This window comes from Neophocaena asiaeorientalis, unplaced genomic scaffold, assembly GCF_003031525.2.
Source record: "Neophocaena asiaeorientalis asiaeorientalis breed wild unplaced genomic scaffold, Neophocaena_asiaeorientalis_V1.1 scaffold273, whole genome shotgun sequence".
In the NCBI taxonomy this organism is placed as follows: domain Eukaryota; kingdom Metazoa; phylum Chordata; class Mammalia; order Artiodactyla; family Phocoenidae; genus Neophocaena; species Neophocaena asiaeorientalis.
In genome coordinates, this window is record NW_020171827.1 from 197,359 (window position 1) to 216,479 (window position 19,121).

A 19,121-nucleotide genomic window follows, 5' to 3' on the forward strand; every position below is an offset into this window, starting at 1 on the left:
CATTCATTTCTTGTTTTCTTATTTCTTTTCTGTTAGGGACTTGAGTATTATTCGAGATTTTGATGTGTGGGGTTGAAATTTGAACATTGCAAAACTGGAGGTGGGAGGAAGGAAACTGAATTTATTGCCTGCTTTCTTTTATTTTATTCTAACTTTTTAAAGCCACAAACTTTCCCTTTTACCACAGTTTTACAAACGGATACGTGAAAGTATAAACCGGAATTTAAAATATTAAAAATGAACTTTCTTCTTATATTTTCATTTGCTAATTTTCAAGTCTATTACAGATCAGCTGGGTGTAAAAAGATTGAACATACATTGCAGCTTTTTGGGGGGAATTTTCAAAGAAATTTTTCTCAATTTACTAATTGAGAAAAAAAAATTTCTAATGATGTTATTTGCCACTGTGGTATTTTTTCTTAATCTTGGCGGCAAATGCTACCTTTTGGGGGCAGATATTTCTTATGTCAACCAAGATTTTTAGTGCTGGAATACGTATCAGGGTTCATCTTGTTTAACCATTTTCATGTATATGTGAGAAAATTAAGGCTCAGAGACAAAGACGATTTGTCTTGCTGTCAATTCATGGTGCAGCTGGGACCTGAATTTAGGTCTCTGGACAGCGTCAGATTTTCCTTCTTGAAACGCCCTGCCACTTAAATCTCACAGTTGTGTTTGCAGAAAGAACGAGAGAAGTTGCCCATATACAGTACAGGAGAGCAGACAGGGGTGCATTCTGTGCACTCTTCATGCTTTTTAATTTTCCTGTCCTTTCAGTGGTATAAATGGTAATTAATTGCACAAAATATAGAAAATAAACAAGTTTTGTGATGTTCTCTTGGAACGTCTTCAGTAATGATTCTGACTTACTTGGTCTTTTCAGTGTCATTCCATTTACCTCCAACAAAGATGGTCAGGGGACAACATACAGTTTTGTTTCTACAAGCGTGCATCGGGGTTCTTCCAGCTAACTGTGACATCCTGTTTACATACCACAGGTTAAAACCGCTTTCATGTGGGTTCTGAGATATAGGGAGTTTGAAAGGGCTTTAGAGATGGATACCACAGTTTTACTTCTCTTCCCCTTTTTGTTTACTGGGAAATCTCTGGTTATTTAGTTCTAGAGTATTTTTTATTAGAGATTTATTTTAACTTTGTTGTAAAATACAATGATAAGTTTTAAAATTGCAGAACAACGTATAGGTTAGGGAACTATTTTAAAGCAGAGACCCCTGTCACTGTCCCCCCAGTTCAAGAAACAAAACATTGCTAGCCACTCTGGAAACCCCTTTACGTTCCCCATCACAGTCACAGCTCTCTCCCTACCTCCACAGATGAGCACTGTCTTGACTTTTATAATAATCACTTCTGTATGGCTTTATCCCTTATGGCTTTATCACCCACGTTTTGTTTTTAGACAATGCAGTTAAATCTTGCCCATTTAAGAAAAACACCTGAAGTGCATTTTAAATCTCTCTTAATCAATAGGTTCCCCTTCTAGCTCTTTCTTTTCCTTATAACTTACCTGTTGAAGAACTTGGGCCTTTTGACCTGCGAGCTCTCCATAGTCCAGATTTTGCTGATTGCATATTCAAGTGCAGTTCAGTACCTTCCTCTGTCCTCTGTTTTTGTTGCAAATTGGCAGCTTGTTATAGAGCCTTGGCAGGATTTTAGGTTGAATTGTATTCTTTCATTGGGAGGCTCGTAATGTGTGGTGGTTTCTCTGTTTTCGATGCTACCAGCCGTTGACGTATAACGCCGTGAGTCATTATTTCTTTGGGGTTTGGAAAACGATGACATTCTATTATATCATCTAGTCAGAGATTAGCTGTAATAATTTGATAAGGAGATGTCTCCCCTCATCAGCTATTTACTCATTGGTAGAGTTTATAGAGAAAGGCAGGATAAATTCTAGATTCCCTTATTTACCTGATTTCTAAGATAATAAATTGGATCCTATCATTCTCAGAAGGTAACGGATAGTCCCCCCCCTTTTTTTTTAAAGTATGATTAGAAACTCATGATTTTAAACATATTTGGGCTTCAGTCAATTGCGATTCTTACCCAAGTTCAAATTGTCCTGTCTTTGGCCACTGTGATCCCCTTCAGGTTGATTTCTGTGTCCTTTTGACATGACCCTGGTATTCTTTTTTTTTTTTTTCTGGTACGCGGGCCTCTCACTGCTTTCAAAGTCTGGTGGCAGTGTAATTTTTTTCCCTCCTTATAAGTAATGCGTTCTTTTTGCCTAGAAGCTCAAAGGAGTTTTTTCTTTTTCTTAAAGTCCAGTAATTTTATTAGAATGTGTCTTGGTGTTGGTTGTTCTTATTGTTCTGGGGTAATGTTCTCAGGTATATAGTATAATCTTCCAACATATGGACAAAACTTTTAAATTTTTTAATGCAAATTTTCTTGGATTATAATTTTTAGTATTCCCTTCCCTTGCCTTTGGGTTTCTTCATCAGGAACTCATCTTATTCATATAATAGATTGTCTTTGCCTATCTTCAGTAATTGTTACTTTCTTTTGAATCCTGTGGTCTTGCTGAACTACCTTGTTAGTTCTAGTAGCTTTTTATTCCTTTAGGATTTTATCCATATTCGATCATTTCATTTGTGAAGAAACCCTTTTGATTCCTTTTCTCTGTGATTGTATGCCTTTCCTTTCCTTATGCCTTAGCAAGGGCCTCCAGTATAATATTGACTAAAAGTGGTAAGAATGGGCATCCTTGCCTTGTTTCTCATCTTAGGGAGAAAACATGATGTTAGCTGTAGGTTTATTATAGATATCCTTTATCAATTTGAGGAAGTTCTCCTCTAATTTTAGTTTGCTGAGACTTTTTTCATGAATGGATTTTGAAATTTGTCAAATGCTTTTTCTGCTTTTGTTCAGATGATCATTTGGTTTTTCTTTTTCAGTGTGTTAATACAGTAAAAGTGGTTCTGTTTTTAGGATCTCTGATTCTAGTTGTTTGCTTAGGGGGTGATAGAAAGGATGATAAGATCACCATTGGCTGAGGAATGGCTTCCTCTTGAGAATGTGGGAGTTCTTTCAGGTGTGGTGATTGTGGCCCTGTGGTGGCTTTAAGTCATTCGGTGGCACTGCTCTGCTTACCTGGTCACAGTGCTAATGCTCACAGGTGCACATATAAGACCTTCTACTTTTATGTTGGGAGCTGTACTTGAGGTCATAACTTGTAGGTGACTCGAAGCCAATTGCTGTGAGGACAGGGGACTCAAATCATTGTTTGCCCATCTTTAATTATGGAGATCAGCTTTTTCTAGGCTCCTTTCACCTTTGATTTATAGGTTTTCTTTGGAAAAGTCACTTTTTTTTTTTTTTAAGTTTTACACAAATGCTCCATGACTTCGGTTACTCATGTTCCCTTTCCCATGTATAAATTATGTCTTCTCTGGAATTTTGGGAAGGTGCAGAGGTGTTTCTGTTCATTTGGTCATCTCAGCTCTCTGCTGGGATCAAAGTACATAATTTGGCTTTACCTTTTTTTTTTTTTTTTTTTGTACGCGGGCCTCTCAGCATACCTCGTTGCGGAGCGCAGGCTCAGTGGCCATGGCTCACCAGCGTAGCCGCTCCGTGGCATGTGGGATCTTCCTGGACCGGGGCACAAACCCGTGTCCCCTGCATTGGCAGGCGGACTCTCAACCACTGCACCACCAGGGAAGCCCTGGCTTTACCTTTTAGAAGGTGTAAGAATATAGTAAATTTCCACACCTATATTTTGTATTTTAAGTGAGGCACTGGTGACAGCAGCTGCTGTGGTTCCAGTTGTAACCACAGCAATTTTCTGCAGTAATTCTGAATGTAATTCTCTTATTTCTTTCAAGTCCCATTTCTTTTTTTTCTAGCTTCAGATTAAGGATTTTTTTATATTATTTATGTGACCATAACAGTCTAATTTTATTTTCATGTGTAAAAATACAGGTAATATGTAGTACCTTATTAGTTCTGAGATAAAAATGAGGGAATATCAGTCTAATAGAGTGTTGGTTTTCTCTCTTTTTCTCATGTATATATATATATATATATATATAAACTTCAAGCTCCAGTATCAGATGTGGAGACAGATACAGCTTTAAAAAAGACTGCTTAACTAGGCTTTGTGATTGTGTAAGCCAGTTACCTGCAATAAATATGTGTATATATATATAGGTATGTATGTGTATATTCCTGTGCATTAGTAAAATATAGTTACTTAAAGGGCCAATTAATTCACTGATTTCAGTAGAATTCAGAGAAGAATCTCCAGAGGGAAATGGAACCTTTAGATTAACTACGGATGTCAGCTAGCCTTAATAATTAAAAAAGCATCCCAAGAATGACATGCTTTGTTTCTACATATAAAGGGAAATGGATAATTAATAGGGTTATACAGTTAAAGCAAACCAAATCTTTCTTTTCATCCTTAACGTATATAATTTTTCACCCCACATATTTCATACTTGCTACATAGTGATTGTTCCATAAGTATTAGTTGATTAAATAAAATTTTTAAAATTGCTGCAGTCCTCTGTGTTGTTTTTCGTGTGTACATACAGCCTTTTCATTGTTTTCTCTGTTCCCCGTGGCAACAACATTGAACATGGAAGAGACACTCTGAACATGTTTCGTGTGGCTCAGAGGGAGCCTGTAGTCTCTTTCTGTATGACTCTGCTGATAATAATGAAGTAATAATGAAGAAATCCTCTCTTTAGTTTATTATGGTTTAAGTCGTGTTGGTTTAAGTCGTGTTGCTGAATGGTAAATGTCATTTGCTTGGTTATTTCTGTTGATAATTTGAATTGATGTCAGTCTGACGTTGGTATCAGGGTGATGAAGTTTGTCCTTTGCTGGCATTGCAAACAGGAAAAACTTGACAGTTTTTTTTTCCCATCAAAATGGATTTTGTTTTGTACATTGATGTTGGTAAATGGGGCATTTTCACATAGAAGACAGTGTTTGTTTCACTGAAATTGCTTTGCTTTCTGGGACTAGAGTTGAGTAGTGGCTCCAAGGTTTGTCTGTGACCAGCTATGTTGGTTGCTGCTATAAAAAAATCTTTTTTTTTCTTGTGAAGTTAAAAAAAAAAAAGTTGTATTTGTGATCAGTACCTTTCTGAACTGAGGTCAGAGTAATTATAACTAATAGCTGTATTACTTTTCTGAAGATAAAATGAAAAATTTTTAAAGAATTTTAAAGAAAGAGTGATGGAGGGGACAAAGGAGAGAGTTGAAAGGAAAACCGTGCTGTTTAAACACTAAGAAAATTGTTCTTAAGAATATGATAGTAATTCTTATGAATTGTTTATTTGATTTGTGAAAGAGTCTGAGGACTTACCATAAAATTCAAACGTACATAAATGGTGTTGACACTCATCAAAGGTAGCTCCTCTGATTGGATTATCTGTGTTTCTGATGATGAAAAAGGTGGATTCCTGCTTAGTGTTGGCCTTATTAAATTTTAAGAGACATAAGCATGGGTCTTAATCACAATTTTAGTTAATGATTGATTCTATGTTATTTTCTGTTAATTGGTTTTTCATTCGTTTATTAAATTGCAAGAGGTTTCTTGAAAATGTACTGTGAGGTGTGTAAAATGAATCATATCTAGGCATTGCCCTTAGGGAGCTTATAGTCTTGTAGGGGAGAGAAATCTATTGGAAGAGCTATTGATATATATCTATGGATATAGTATCAATACTATAGGTCAGTGCTGAAGATTGTAAATCATTTGCCATAAGAACAGTACTGATAATTCCTTCTGAATTAGCTAGTTCAACTAGAATATGTTAAAAATAAGTTTTTTAATAGTGCCCTGAAATACTGATATTCTCTGCCTCTTGCGCCTCCAGTGAAACCTCTTGATCATGCAGGAGTTAGAGCTGGCTGAAACGCAGTTAAGCAGCTTGACTTAGTCTCTTCTGTTGCCTCAGTCCTGTAGGTGTAAATTAGCCAAAGACACAACTCCGCAGATTCTTATCTTTTCCAGGGCACAATTGTCTCTTGTTTGGCCACTTTTTAATTGTATTATTTTAAATAACAAAGCACTTTTCTGTTACCTCCTCCAGGGGATCAGTTTTTCCATTAACTAATGCCTCTTTGGAAAAGTGACTTTGAAAAAGATGTAAAAACTTGAAAATTTTGTTTAGGAACCTTTTATAAGTGTTTACAACAGCTTGTTACTCAGACTGTATAGGTCGGTTCTAAATTCTAATTTTTTCTGGGTCTCCCACCAGAAACCAGGTTGGGATCTAATAGTACTGTAGCTCAAATTGTATTCAGATTGGAACTCTATATAAGACCAAGTATGCATTTTCCTTCAGAACTTTTATCCCTGTAATCCCATTTTTAAAAAATAAATTTATTTATTTATTTATATTTATTTTTGGCTGCATTGGGTCTTCGGCTGCATTGGGTCTTCGTTGCTGCACACGAGCTTTCTCTAGTTGCGGTGAGCGGCAGCTACTCTTCGTTGCCGTGCGTGGGCTTCTCATTGCGGTGGCTTCTCTTGTTGCGGAGCACAGGCTCTAGGTGTGCAGGCTTAGCAGTTGTGCCTCGTGGGCTCTAGAGCACAGGCTCAGTAGTTGTGGCGCACGGGCTTAATTGCTCCGTGGCATGTGAGATCTTCCCAGACCAGGGCTCGAACCCGTGTCCTCTGCATTGGCAGGCGGATTCTTAACCACTGCGCCACCAGGGAAGTCCTGTAATCCCATTGTTAATTGGAACCAGAACTGTAAATTTCCCTCGTTCCTTGCTCAAAATATAGGTTCCTGTCATAATTTAATTTTGGTCTTTCTTGGTGAATGTGATAATTAGAGTAAACTATAATGAAATGTGAAAATTGGATGGTGAATTGAATAAATGTAACAGCTGATCAGGGCATCTCTTTTCAGTGGCACTTTATTAAGGTCTTCCTATATACTGATGCACCTTGGAATTTTATTTTTAAAAAAACTACTTTTTCCTTTCTCTCTTTGTTCCTTTCCTCTGTTGAAGGGTATTACCATCTAAAGTGTTTGCTATGAGTAGAGTATCGGTGTTTTGATCTTAGGGAGGTGAAGTAATTACAGATTTGCTTTTCATTTTATGGGGATAATCTCCATAATAGGAATATACATGTCATATACTTTAGGTTATTTTTTTTATGTTAATCCTTTTAAAGAAGGAGTGTTTTACTTACATTAACTAGCTTATCAAGAAGAAATTAATTGATTCAAATACTAAATGCTGTGCAAGTCCTAAATGCAGTTTTTTTTTGTTTGTTTGTTTTTACATCTTTATTGGGGTATAATTGCTTTACAGTGTTGTCTTAGTTTCTGCTGTACAACAAAGTGAATCAGCTATTTGTATACATATATCCCCATATCCCCTCCTTCTTGAGCCTCCCTCCCACCCTCCCTATCCCACCCCTCTAGGTGGTGACAAAGCACTGAGCTTATCTCCCTGTGCTATGCAGCTGCTTCCCACTAGCTATCTGTTTTACATTTGGTAGTGTATATATGTCAATGCTACTCTCTCACTTCCTCCCAGCCTCCCATCCCCACCGTGTCCTCAAGTCCGTTCTCTATGTCTGTATCTTTATTCCTGCCCTGCCACTAGGTTCATCGGTACCATTTTTGTAGATTCCGTATATATCTAAATGCAGTTTTAAATGTAGTGAGGTATCATATATACAGTGGTCTGATTTTCACTAGCCTCACTCATCTTACTTTGCCTTGGATCTTCAAGTTACATAAAAAAATCCACTGAACCTTACACTTCATGATGTAGGGTAGGGAAAACAATACATACATCTCTTTGTATGTATGCTCTTAGGTTCAGCAACTGGGGCATGTGAGTCAAAGTGATAAAAGACAGACTAATGGGAAAAACAAAACAAAACAGTTGTAATTATGCAAGTATGCAGGAGTTAGAATTTGGTGATTATATACCATCTTAACAAAGGGGGTAAAGAGTGGAGAAGAGTTTAGACAAAGGAAAAAGGGGCTTATTGGGGAGGTGTAAATTATGAGAAGGTGATTAGGAAATATATGATAAATAAGGCTTTTTAGTAAGGCTTGTTATGCAGGTAAGAGTCTGGTGATAAGAGCTGTCTCTGGAGTAGTTCTCTTCCTGGTACTAGAGAGGGAGACACCTTTACAAATGGAAATTTATGTCCTGCTTTTATCCAGATGGGAGACGGGAGAGAGCTTTTTTCCTGAGTCTGCTGTTTCTTAATTGCCTTCATCTCAAAAGAATTCTTATTCCAAAGTGGCATATTTTGGGATGGCATATTCTGGTCCCCTTAAATGAGAAAAGAAAGTTCTAGTGAATGATAACATTACACTAGATATTATGAGGCCTACTAATGCTTTATTTGAGCCTGCAACAACTCCTCCCATTTGAACTCAGAGCACTAAAGTTATTTTGCAGCATTTCACTTAAAAAATATAATATTAAGGTATATTTTATAATGTACATAATACATTAATATAGTACTCCATGTGTATGATTTATATACAGTTGTATGTATTTAAGGTCCATCTCTTTTTTTTTTTAACTGGTTGGTACCTTGATAAGAAGTTTGGTGGGGCTTCCCTGGTGGCACTGTGGTTAAGAATCCACCTGCCAATGCAGGGGACATGGGTTTGAGCCCTGGTCCGGGAAGATCCCACATGTTGCAGAGCAACTAAGCCCGTGAGCCACAACTACTGAAACCCACGTGCCTAGAGCCTGTGCTCTGCAACAAGAGAAGCCACTGCTCTGAGATGCCTGTGCACCGCGACGAAGAGTAGCCCCCGCTCGCTGCAACTAGAGAAAGCCCGTGCGCAGCAACGAAGACCCAACACAGCCAAAGATAAAAAAAATTAAATAAATTAAAAAAAAAAAGTTTGGTAACCACTGCTCTGTAAATTTATTTGTTCTTTTTGATGTTCTAACCTTGTACTTAAAATATTGATTTCTATGTCTGTTCAGTTTGCATATTTCAAACTTTCTTTTTTGGTCTTTTTAACTTCCTGTGTATTCCTTGAGGCACAAATTCCTCTTGGTATCTGACAGACCTCTAAGCATATATTGTACACATAATAGACACAAAATATTTCATTAATGAATTTGTGAAAATCATATATAAAATGAAGTTTTTGATTGTTGTCATTTATTCCAGAAATTTTTGTCATGGCAATTAGAAATGGTGGTGGTAGATTGAATAGACAAGTTAGAAATATATTGAGAAGTAATAGCTGACACAACAGAAAGAGAAGAATCAATATATATGGCTTACTGAGATTATTTATTATGGGGCCATACAATCTTATGGATCTTGGTAACCCCTGGCTTAGGACATCGTTATATCAAGGCAAAGGGCAATGATGGATGACTGCCAGTACTGTCTTTTCTTTGACCTTGGGCAATCTGTTTAATCTTCTAATCCTCAGTTTCCTCTTTTATAAGTGAAATGATAGGGCTAGAAAATTTTGGTTGTCTCTTACAGATGTGAAATTCTGTATCTACTGTGATTATTTAAGGCAATCAACTATAGGTTCAGTTAGATTCACTGTATCTTGTGTAATAAGAAATGTAAGCATGCCATGTATTTTAGAAACATTTCCTTGAGAATGGTTACATATGTTTTGCCTGGCATGTAGGCCAGTGTGTAGGGAATAAAGCTTTGGGAGGTGAAAGAAGGCAAATTAGAATGAATAAGTGGAAGCTATCTAGAGGTAGAGTTTAATAAGAAGAACATATGGACAAAAACATGTGTACAGTGATTAAACAGGAAATTTTGAAGTAATGAACTTCCTGCCATTGAGAAAGTAAAGCAGAAGCCACATGACCATTTATAAGGAATATTGTAGAAAATATTAAACATTTGGGTAAAATTTATTTAACTGGGCAACCTTCCTATCCAAGAGGATGTCTGGGAATGTTGGGGAGCACTGTGAGTTTACCTAAAGTAAGTTAGGGAGGTGGATAGGGAGGAATACGGCACATAATCCTCTGAAATTGGTCTTTATCCCAACGTGATGGCTCCCGAGAAGCTGGTCCCGGTGCCTTACCACAGATGCTGGGGAATCTTTCCCTTGCCCTGTTTTGGTGTCAGGCTTTTGAAAACAGTGTTTTGAGTGTCTTCTTTATTTTCTTAACTCCTTATCCAACCGAGATAACTATTATTTACAATTTGGAATATTTCCTTTCAGAATCCCTGGCAGGATTCAGAGAGAAGCATCTTCCTGTAAGCCTAAGGAATCTTTCCCATTCTCTGAACCTGATTCCCTTTGGAGCATGAGGCTACCCAGGCCCACCTGGTGCTTTCTCACTGTGTTTCTTATCCTCTCGTGAGCGTGCAAGCACAAGTCACCCATTTTCTGATTTCTGCAGGAGGTTCTTCTTCCTACTTCTTGCCATCCCTCCTGTCTTTGGTCTCTCCCCCTTCCCCCATCACTTTTCCCCTATAGCTTTTTAAAAAAACATTTTTATACTTCTCATTGAAATTCCCTTTTCTATAATGAACCAACCTTCCTTACGCTGTTAACCTCTTCACAGAAGTCTATGTCCTTGTCAATTACACCTCAGTGAAGCTGGGAAGAAAAAAAGTCCATGCCCTGTTCTCACCATCTTTCTTAAAGTCACAGAATCCTTTCTTCAGACAAAATATTTCACAGACTCTTGATAGGTAGAGCAGATGAAAGCACAGTAACAGGATGTAGGAGGAAGAGGAAGTCTCTAGTCCTGCTTCCTCAGCCCCCTCTGTGTCCCTGCCGTGGTCCCTCAGGGACTTCACTGGGAGTCAGCGTTCCACAGCCCTGCATTCAGAGACGCTACCTCTCCTTCATAACTGGGTACCCTTGCGTCTCTTTACATGGGCACATGCTTCTTCTCCCACAGGGCTGCTCGCAGCTGTCCTTGCTACCTCGGCATCTCTGTTCTTCCCCTGCACGCAAAAACCTGGGTTGTAAGGCCTGTTCCTTCCTTTTCTCACTAGATTGCGAGAACACCTTGAGGGTAGAGACTATCCTTTTATTTTTTTTTGTTCTCTTGTGTTTAGCATGTGGTGAGTGACTGAATGGTAGAATGGAAAAATAAAATGCCAAATTAATGACTTCTAAATAAATAATAGTTCTTATAGGTGAACCCGGGAACTTGTATTGCAGTAAGCACAATAAAGGAAACCTATTGAACCTGAAATCAAGTGGGAATTTCTTCACTGGTTTTATATGGCCAGTTCATCAGGGAATGGCAAGTTGTTATATCCAGATACACTTTAAAGAAATGACTGCTGTGTCTAAAAGGATTAACTATTGTACTGATAATCTGCCTCAGGTGCCTACTTGGCCACTGTTACTAAGTGTTGAGAAACTTTTACCCTTTGGGCTCCTCTTTTCTAGTGCAATGAAGACCATTCCCCGTGTGGTAACATTCTTTCTTCTCATGGGGCATAAAATGTGCAATTACGTTTTTAGCTTTGTTGGTTAAAATAATATTCAGTATTGTGACCCTGAGATTAAACCCCAGTTACTTTGGATTTGAATGTCTCCAGACAGCCCCAGTTACCTATTTGAATATATCTGTTTGCATTATATTTTTAGACTGATAAATCCTATCAAGACTCAGAGTAACTTTATTTTCAACTTTTGGTGCCTCCTAGCCTAACTCTGCAAGTCTTGATAACAGTCATGTATGGAGACAGTTGCATTGCTGCTGCCAGCTCTTTCCTCGTTGACTGGTTGTTCCAAAATTTAAAAGAAGGGCATCGTGGTTATGGAAATAGATCACAAACATAGATCCTTAGTTGTTTTATCTTAGATTATCTGCTGAGGTGTTTTTATGAGTTTCACATGGCTACATGCCTGCACATAAATACTTAAAATAGTGTCCTCTCACTTGAGTATTTGAATGCAGACAGTACTCACTTGCAGAGTAGTTAAGAGTGCTTGCTTTGCATAGAAACAGATTGGTTTTGACCCTTCTTCCAGTACTGCTGTTTTTAGAGGGGTATCAATATACATTTAGAAAGTAAAAAATCAGATGTATATTTAAGAATACTTTTTCATAAAAAAAATTTTGATTGAAGACTTAGATATTACTATGAGTATTTTTATATAGGTTAAATATCAATTTGCAGGAAGGATATAAGAGAAATGAACATGGAGAAGAAGCAACATTTCCTCTTTATCTGCTACGTATAGAGAACTGAGTTTTTCTTGATAGATCCATGAATTTACTACTCTTCTATTAGACTGTGATTTTGTTCACCAGACTCAGGAAAACAAGAGCTGTGAAATATTAAATTGTGTTTCTACTTTGAAGACATTCAGTATATTATAATCTGTGTCAATTTCTGTGTTGTTTTAATCAAGAAATGTTTGCTCCAATGTTTATTACACAATCAAAACTCAAGTTTGATTTATGTTCTGAAATGTAGGATTCAAGGACTCAGGAGATCCTGGGTGCTCATCTCAGCTCCAGCACTAAATCCACAAAGTGTGGAACTTTGGACCTCGACCATTGCGTCTTCTTGAATATCAATTTTCTCATCTGTGAGATAATGATATTATATCATCCTTATGCGTTTTCTATGATGCTGTGAATTTTAAGATTCTGTACAAATTATTTCTTTCATTTGGTGCTTGGCAGAAAAGAAGAAAAGGTTTCATTATGTTTTCTTTATTACTCAAGTTAATGCTCTAGACAAGGATACATCTCTGTTTTAATTTAGAAATGCATTTCAAGAAAATATGAATGATTATATTGAATTAACTTTACATTGGGTTTTCATTTTACTATATGTGCTGCCGAAGCGAGCACTCAATTTTCATTTTAATTGACATTTCAAGGCTATCAAAAATGAAAACATGGACATTTATAGTATTTTAAAATTTCTTAAGGTATTATTCTTATCAGCATTCATATGTTGAAGGATAAGGCTTTAAAACATATGTCTGTGCTGGGTACATTTCTAATGAAAAAATTTTCAGGCCTTATTTCAGGCTTATGAACCTGAGCAAAGTTTACTAAACAAGAAGAACAGGATGTAAGAAAGGAATGTTTAGAACAAGAGCACTCTTTGAGAAATTGCATTAAAACTTTTGATACCTTATTTGGTCACAGAGTGTAGCATCAATATTCCATAGCTGGAGCATGATTTTTGGCTTATAGCTCTGGTCTACCCTAGCATTTTAAAGCCAAATTCAATAAAAGCATGAAATAATATTTTAAATAAATTATTTAAACATCTCTATTTTGAAATTTCCTCTTAATTTTCTGGTGTTCTGCTTACTCCCTAAAATCAGTCTTGGACTGTACTTTCATGACCTGGTCTAGTGTTGATAAAGTCAGCAGAACGCTTTCCTTGGGTTGTTGTATATTGGCTATACTGTTTTCAAATATGTTATACAACTACTATATAATGGTGACCTTGATGAAGTACATATAAATGCTAATCATGATTATTATTGCTGTTATAGTATTGTTGGTGGTGATATTACCTTTTTTTCTTTTTGACGCTAATATTTTTTAGCCTGTGGGAATGCTTCTACATTGCTAAAGAACCTTACAGTTTTGTACTCAATAAGGATTCTCTCCACACCTTTAGGGATTGTCGCATCCACTGTCATCAACCATCACTTTGGAATACATTTCAAAAATCTACCCCCGGCTCTATTGCCAGCCAGCTGAATTGCACCCAGAGACTTGATGGGCATTAGCAGAGCCTCAGATTGGGTGTGTCCTATTGGAATTTCCTTCTATCCCAGTACTCAGCTTCTGCTGACAGCTAGTGGCACCACTTTTCTTTTATCTTCTTAGACTAGGGATAGGCAGCCTCTGGCCTTCGGGCCAAATCTGACCTGCTGCTTGTTTTATTTATTTATTTATTTAATTTTTTGGCTGCGTTGGGTCTTTGTTTCTGCGCGAGGGCTTTCTCTAGTTGCGGAGAGTGGGGGGCCACTCTTCATTACCGTGTGCGGGCCTCTCACTGTCGCGGCCTCTCTTGTTGCGGAGCACAGGCTCCAGACGCACAGGCTCAGTAGCTGTGGCTCACGGGCCTAGTTGCTCCGCGGCATGTGGGATCTTCCCAGACCAGGGCTCGAACCCGTGTCCCGTGCATTAGCAGGCAGATTCTCAACTACTGCGCCACCAGGGAAGCCCTTGCTGCTTGTTTTTAAAAAAGTTTTATTGGAACAGAGATGTACCCATTTGTTTAAGTATTGTGTCTATCTTCTTTTGCTCTAAGGTGGCAGAGTTAAGCAGTTACAACAGAGGGCTGTGATCACCAAAGCCTGAAGTAATTTACTCTCTGGCTCTTTTTAGAAAATGTCTGTTAATCCCTGCCTCAGACTCAAAACCTTGACATCACCTTTGATTCATCCTTGGGGTTTCTCAAGTATATTCCAGCAGGAGAACTCATCTCCTTTTAACTTTTTTTTTTTTTTTTATCCTCCACATGTGTTCAGGTCCTCACATCCTTTTGCCTAGGGTATTAAATGAATTTCCCCAACCACTGGCTTCTTTTCCCCGTGTATTTCATTTTGCACCTTGCCACCAGGGTCCTGTTCTCAAAGTTTGGCTTTACTCTGTGTCCACTCTGCCACCAAAATTTAAATTTTCCCCACTGCCCACTACATTGGAGCCTGTCCAGCCTTTTTTGTAAGGCTCCTTCCCCAATATGAGCCCTATGTCTCCCTTATATAGAAACTCTTTCTATAATGAAATGCTTTCCCCTAACTTCCTCGCTTTTTGCCTTTGTCCGTGGTGTAACAACTGCCTGGAGTTTTTCCTGCCTCCATTTCACCCTCTCCAACTCCTGTCTCCCCTTAAAATCCTTTCAACTTTTTTCATAAAGCTTTTTACTGTATTTTTCTGTGTGCATATTCTTTGTCCCTCCATGATATGTTGCCTGTACATCTTTCTGTCACGTTAGGGCATTTTACTTGATGCTGTGTTGTTTATGTTCTTTTACATCTCATCTCATCCATTATAAACCAGAAGCTCGTTGAGTGTAAAGTGCCTATCTTCCTCTTACTGTGGTCCCTTAAACACTCACTATCATGTCTTAGACGTGCTTAATAATTAAGTAATTGAATCACATTACTGGAAGCCAGCTTTCTTTTTTTTTTTTAATAAATTTATTTTATTTTTATTTATTTTTTGCTGCATTGGGTCGTTGTTGTTGCGTGCGGGCTTTCTCTAGTTGCGGCGAGCAGGGGCTACTCTTCGTTTCGGGTCGGTGCACGGGCTTCTTACTGCGGTGGCTTCTCTTGTTGAGGAGCACGGGCTCTAGGCATGCAGGCTTCAGTTGTTGTGACTTGCGGGCTCAGTAGTTGTGGCTTGCGGACTCTAGAGTGCACGCTCAGTAGTTGTGGTACACAGGCTTAGCTGTTTCGCAGCATGTGGGATCTTCCTGGACCAGGGCTCGAACCCGTGTCCCCTGCATTGGCAGGGAGATTCTTAACCACTGCGCCACCAGGGAAACCCTAGAAGCCAGCTTTTTAATTTGGATTTAATAATTGGTGACCTCACAGACCCTTGAACATTTGGCAGTGATTCTAGGTGCATAGCTAAAGTTTGTGAAGAAACCAGATGTTATTTCCTTGTACATGTTATTAATGTAAATGGAAAGATTTTTTTGTTTGATAAGGTATTTCACATTTACTACAAGAAAACTATTTGTGTGCAATGGTGTGCTTGGTACTGATAAAAAAAAAAAAAAAAAGAAAAACCAAGTGTCAGAGCCAGGCAGTAATTCTCTTGGATATGTTAAGCAATCTACCAACGTCAGATTTTCTTGATTCTATTAACAAGCTTTTTCAGGATTCCAAATGGAAAAGTTATACCAGAGTACTTTAAGAAGTTACGGAAGTGAAATGCTTATGGATGCTGTTAAACTAGTATTTTGTCCTCTGCCCGTTCATTCATTTAATCATTCTCTGCACACTTCCCAGGGGTTTTGATGTGGCTGTTGATCACCCATAGCTAGTTCTGTTAACCATCCCCTGCCACCTTTTTTAGGCTTTCAGTTCTGAATTTGTAGCCTGGAAAAAGTTGACAGAAACAAAAAAGGGTGTCAGATATAGAGACTTTTCACTTCATGGTGCTGTAGTCTAAAAGTTAAAAGTCTAGAAACTGGACTGCTGATTCTCTTAGCTTTCTCAGTTGGTTTCAGAAACCTAGACATTGCCCGGGGTGGGGGGCTCAGAAACACAGTTGGTGTACAAAACACAATACCCGAGCAACCAGTGGAAAAAAGTAAACAAAGCATCACAAGTCCCAAACCCACATACTTGAAAAAGAATTGAAGACTTAAAATTTTAATATAAATGGGTAAAGAATATGAATAGTTTCTAGGAAAAGTTGTTAGCTCTGCTTGGTTTACCACTGTCTTCTAGCACAGAATCAATGTTTGCTGTATGCATGTGTGCCCAGACAAATGATTAACACCCACATAAAATATATCCCAGCTTCCTCCTAAGTAAAGAAATGCCTAATATAAAATAACCAGACGTATACCTTTGAACCAACGTTTCTACTTCTTAGAATTTATGTTAGGGAAATTTAGCATAGATTTCGCATCTAGGTTTTTATAATCCAGAAATACTGTCTCAAATATTCAAAAATTATCTATCCATCCACATGTATTTGTATGTGTATGTGTGTGCATATGTCTGTATGCATGTGCATTGTGAAAAAATTTGTAATAGTGAAAAATTGGAAATAACCTAAATGCCTATCAGAACACAAATAGTTAAGCTATAGTATACCCACATTGTAACCTTTATAAAGGATGAGGTTCCACTGCTGGGTATATATCCAGGATATATAAATACTAATTCAAAGAGATATGTGCATCTGAATGTTCTTAGCAGCATTGTTTACAATTGCTAATATAAGGAAGCAACCTGAGTGTCCCTCAGCAGCTGAATGGATAAAGAAGATGTGGTGTATAGACACACACACACACACAATGGAATACTACTCAGCCATAAAAAAGAACAAATTTGTGCCATTTGTAACAATAGGGATGGACATGGAAAGTAGTATGCTAAGTGAAATAAGTCAGAGAAAGACAAATACTGTATGATATCACTTACATGTGGAATCTAAAAAATAAAACAAACTAGTGAATTTAACAAAAAATAACAGAAACATAAAACAAACAAGTGGTTATCAGTGGGGAGAAGAAAGGGGTTCGGGCAAGATAGGGGTAAGGGATTAAGAGGTACAAACTACTATGTATAAAGTAAATAAGCTATAAGCTATGGGGATATATTGTATAACATGGGGAATATAGCCAATATTTTATAGTAACTATAAATGGTGTATAACCTTTAAAAATTGTGAATCACTATGTTGTATACCTGTAACTTCAATAATACTTCAACTAAACTTCAATTAAAAAATAAAATACAAAAAAAAAGGGGTGAGGCTGATCTTTAAAGAAACAAAAGGAAAAATACACAAGGTGTATTAGATGGAAGTTGTAAAACAAAATATTGTTTCATCTTTGTGTATTTATAGTGAACAGAGGTCTAGTTATACATCATACCTGCATATGAGAGGGATTGTCTGGACATAAGCGTAAATAATCTATAAGTTGTAGACAGTCTCTGAGGAACGGAAGTGAGGAGGTGTGTGAATTCTCAGGATAGAGGGAGTATTATACCTTCTATTTCTTACTTTTCTGTTCAGTTTTTTCAATGTATATTTTACTTTTATACTAGACAAAAGACTGGGAAATCGTATAGTATGTTTTAATATTAATATTTAAAATAATGAATGATTTAAAATAATTGAATGGCTAATGTCTATCTGGAAAATGTGGTTTTCAAGAACGATTTATATCCTTGAATGTTCTATATAAGTAAAATTTTTTGTTTTATAATGAGGCTGTAATGAAAGACATTATCAGATTGGACTGCCATTGTGTTGTTTATGGTGTGTTGAATAGACACATAGTTCAGAAGTCTTATTATAATGCATTTTTTTGAAGCAGTTGTAAGAAAATCCTGTTTGATGCTAGATGGTCATGTTATGTTTTAGGGAACTTACGTGCACTAACATCAGTTTCCAAGGGTACGCTTGTGAGGAAAAGGATTAACACTGTTTTCTCTTCAATCTTTTAGAAAAGCTCAAGAGGAGAACAAGAAAATAGTGCTTGCTGGATGTGTTCCTCAAGCCCAGCCTCGTCAGGACTACCTTAAAGGGCTGAGCATCATAGGGGTAAGCTTGCACCTGATAGGAAAAAAGACAGTCGTACATTGTTAAAGCTTGTCATGGCTCCACATTTTATTTTCTATGTCTAGGTTATTTACAAGCTAGGTTACACTTCTGGCTGTCCTTAACATACTTTTCCTATTGCCGTGGAAACTTTGTCATGTCTGTGTAACATCTGAACCTACTGCGAAAACATGTTGTAGGTTCTCTCATTTAAAAAGAAAAAATTACACAATAAAAAGCCATAGTATGGAATTTAAGGTCGTTAATTATAACCTGGTCTTTGTCTGTGTGTCCAGCACTATCTCTTGCCATATCATACTATATAGGTGTCTTTTTTGGAATGTCCCACTTCCATCTTACTCATCCCCCAAGACGTGGCTTCACCATTACCCCTTCTCTCAGCCTGACCTGCCTGCTCTGCGCAGGCCTCGATAATCCTGTCTCTGGGTTCCTTTCACTTACTATGCACTTACCTTTCATTTGATCTCTCAGCATTTCACAGAGTTGTATTTTTGGGGTTAACTTATGTGGTTTTTTGAATACAGCCCACCTCTCTTTTTGAATTATTAGCTCCACACTGACAGCTTTTCAGTCTTTTTTTAAACGCCCACCACGTTTCTCCAGCCTTTGCCAAGGTGCCTGAAATACAGGAGGCATCCTTTCAGTCAGTGTTTGGTGACTGACTGAATGAAAGAAGCTTCCTTTTGTACTTCTGTTGTTGGTGTGCTTCTTTCCCTGTTGGGCAGTAAGTTCTGTGAAGTCAGGGGATGACTACTTCCTATAATATCTTTCTTATTCTTTGTGGACATCACTGTTCACAAATGCCCAGAGGGAGTTAGCATTCAGACAGTACTTGTTGACCAAATGGTGGTGTTTCATCCTTCCCACCATTCTGTTATAGCTGTACTCACTGTGGTTAGTAATGATCTTCTTTTA

General features: G+C 37.6%; 1 protein-coding gene across 1 annotated transcript in view; it reads left to right on the top strand.

The window, feature by feature from the left end:
* Positions 1-19,121, top strand: part of CDKAL1 (CDKAL1 threonylcarbamoyladenosine tRNA methylthiotransferase) — a 624,055-nt gene that overhangs the window by 142,268 nt on the left and 462,666 nt on the right. Inside the window, exon 6 of the mRNA XM_024740415.1 lies at positions 18,092-18,188. Coding sequence (XP_024596183.1) covers positions 18,092-18,188 — 97 coding nt within the window. The remainder of the gene's footprint in view (positions 1-18,091; positions 18,189-19,121) is intronic.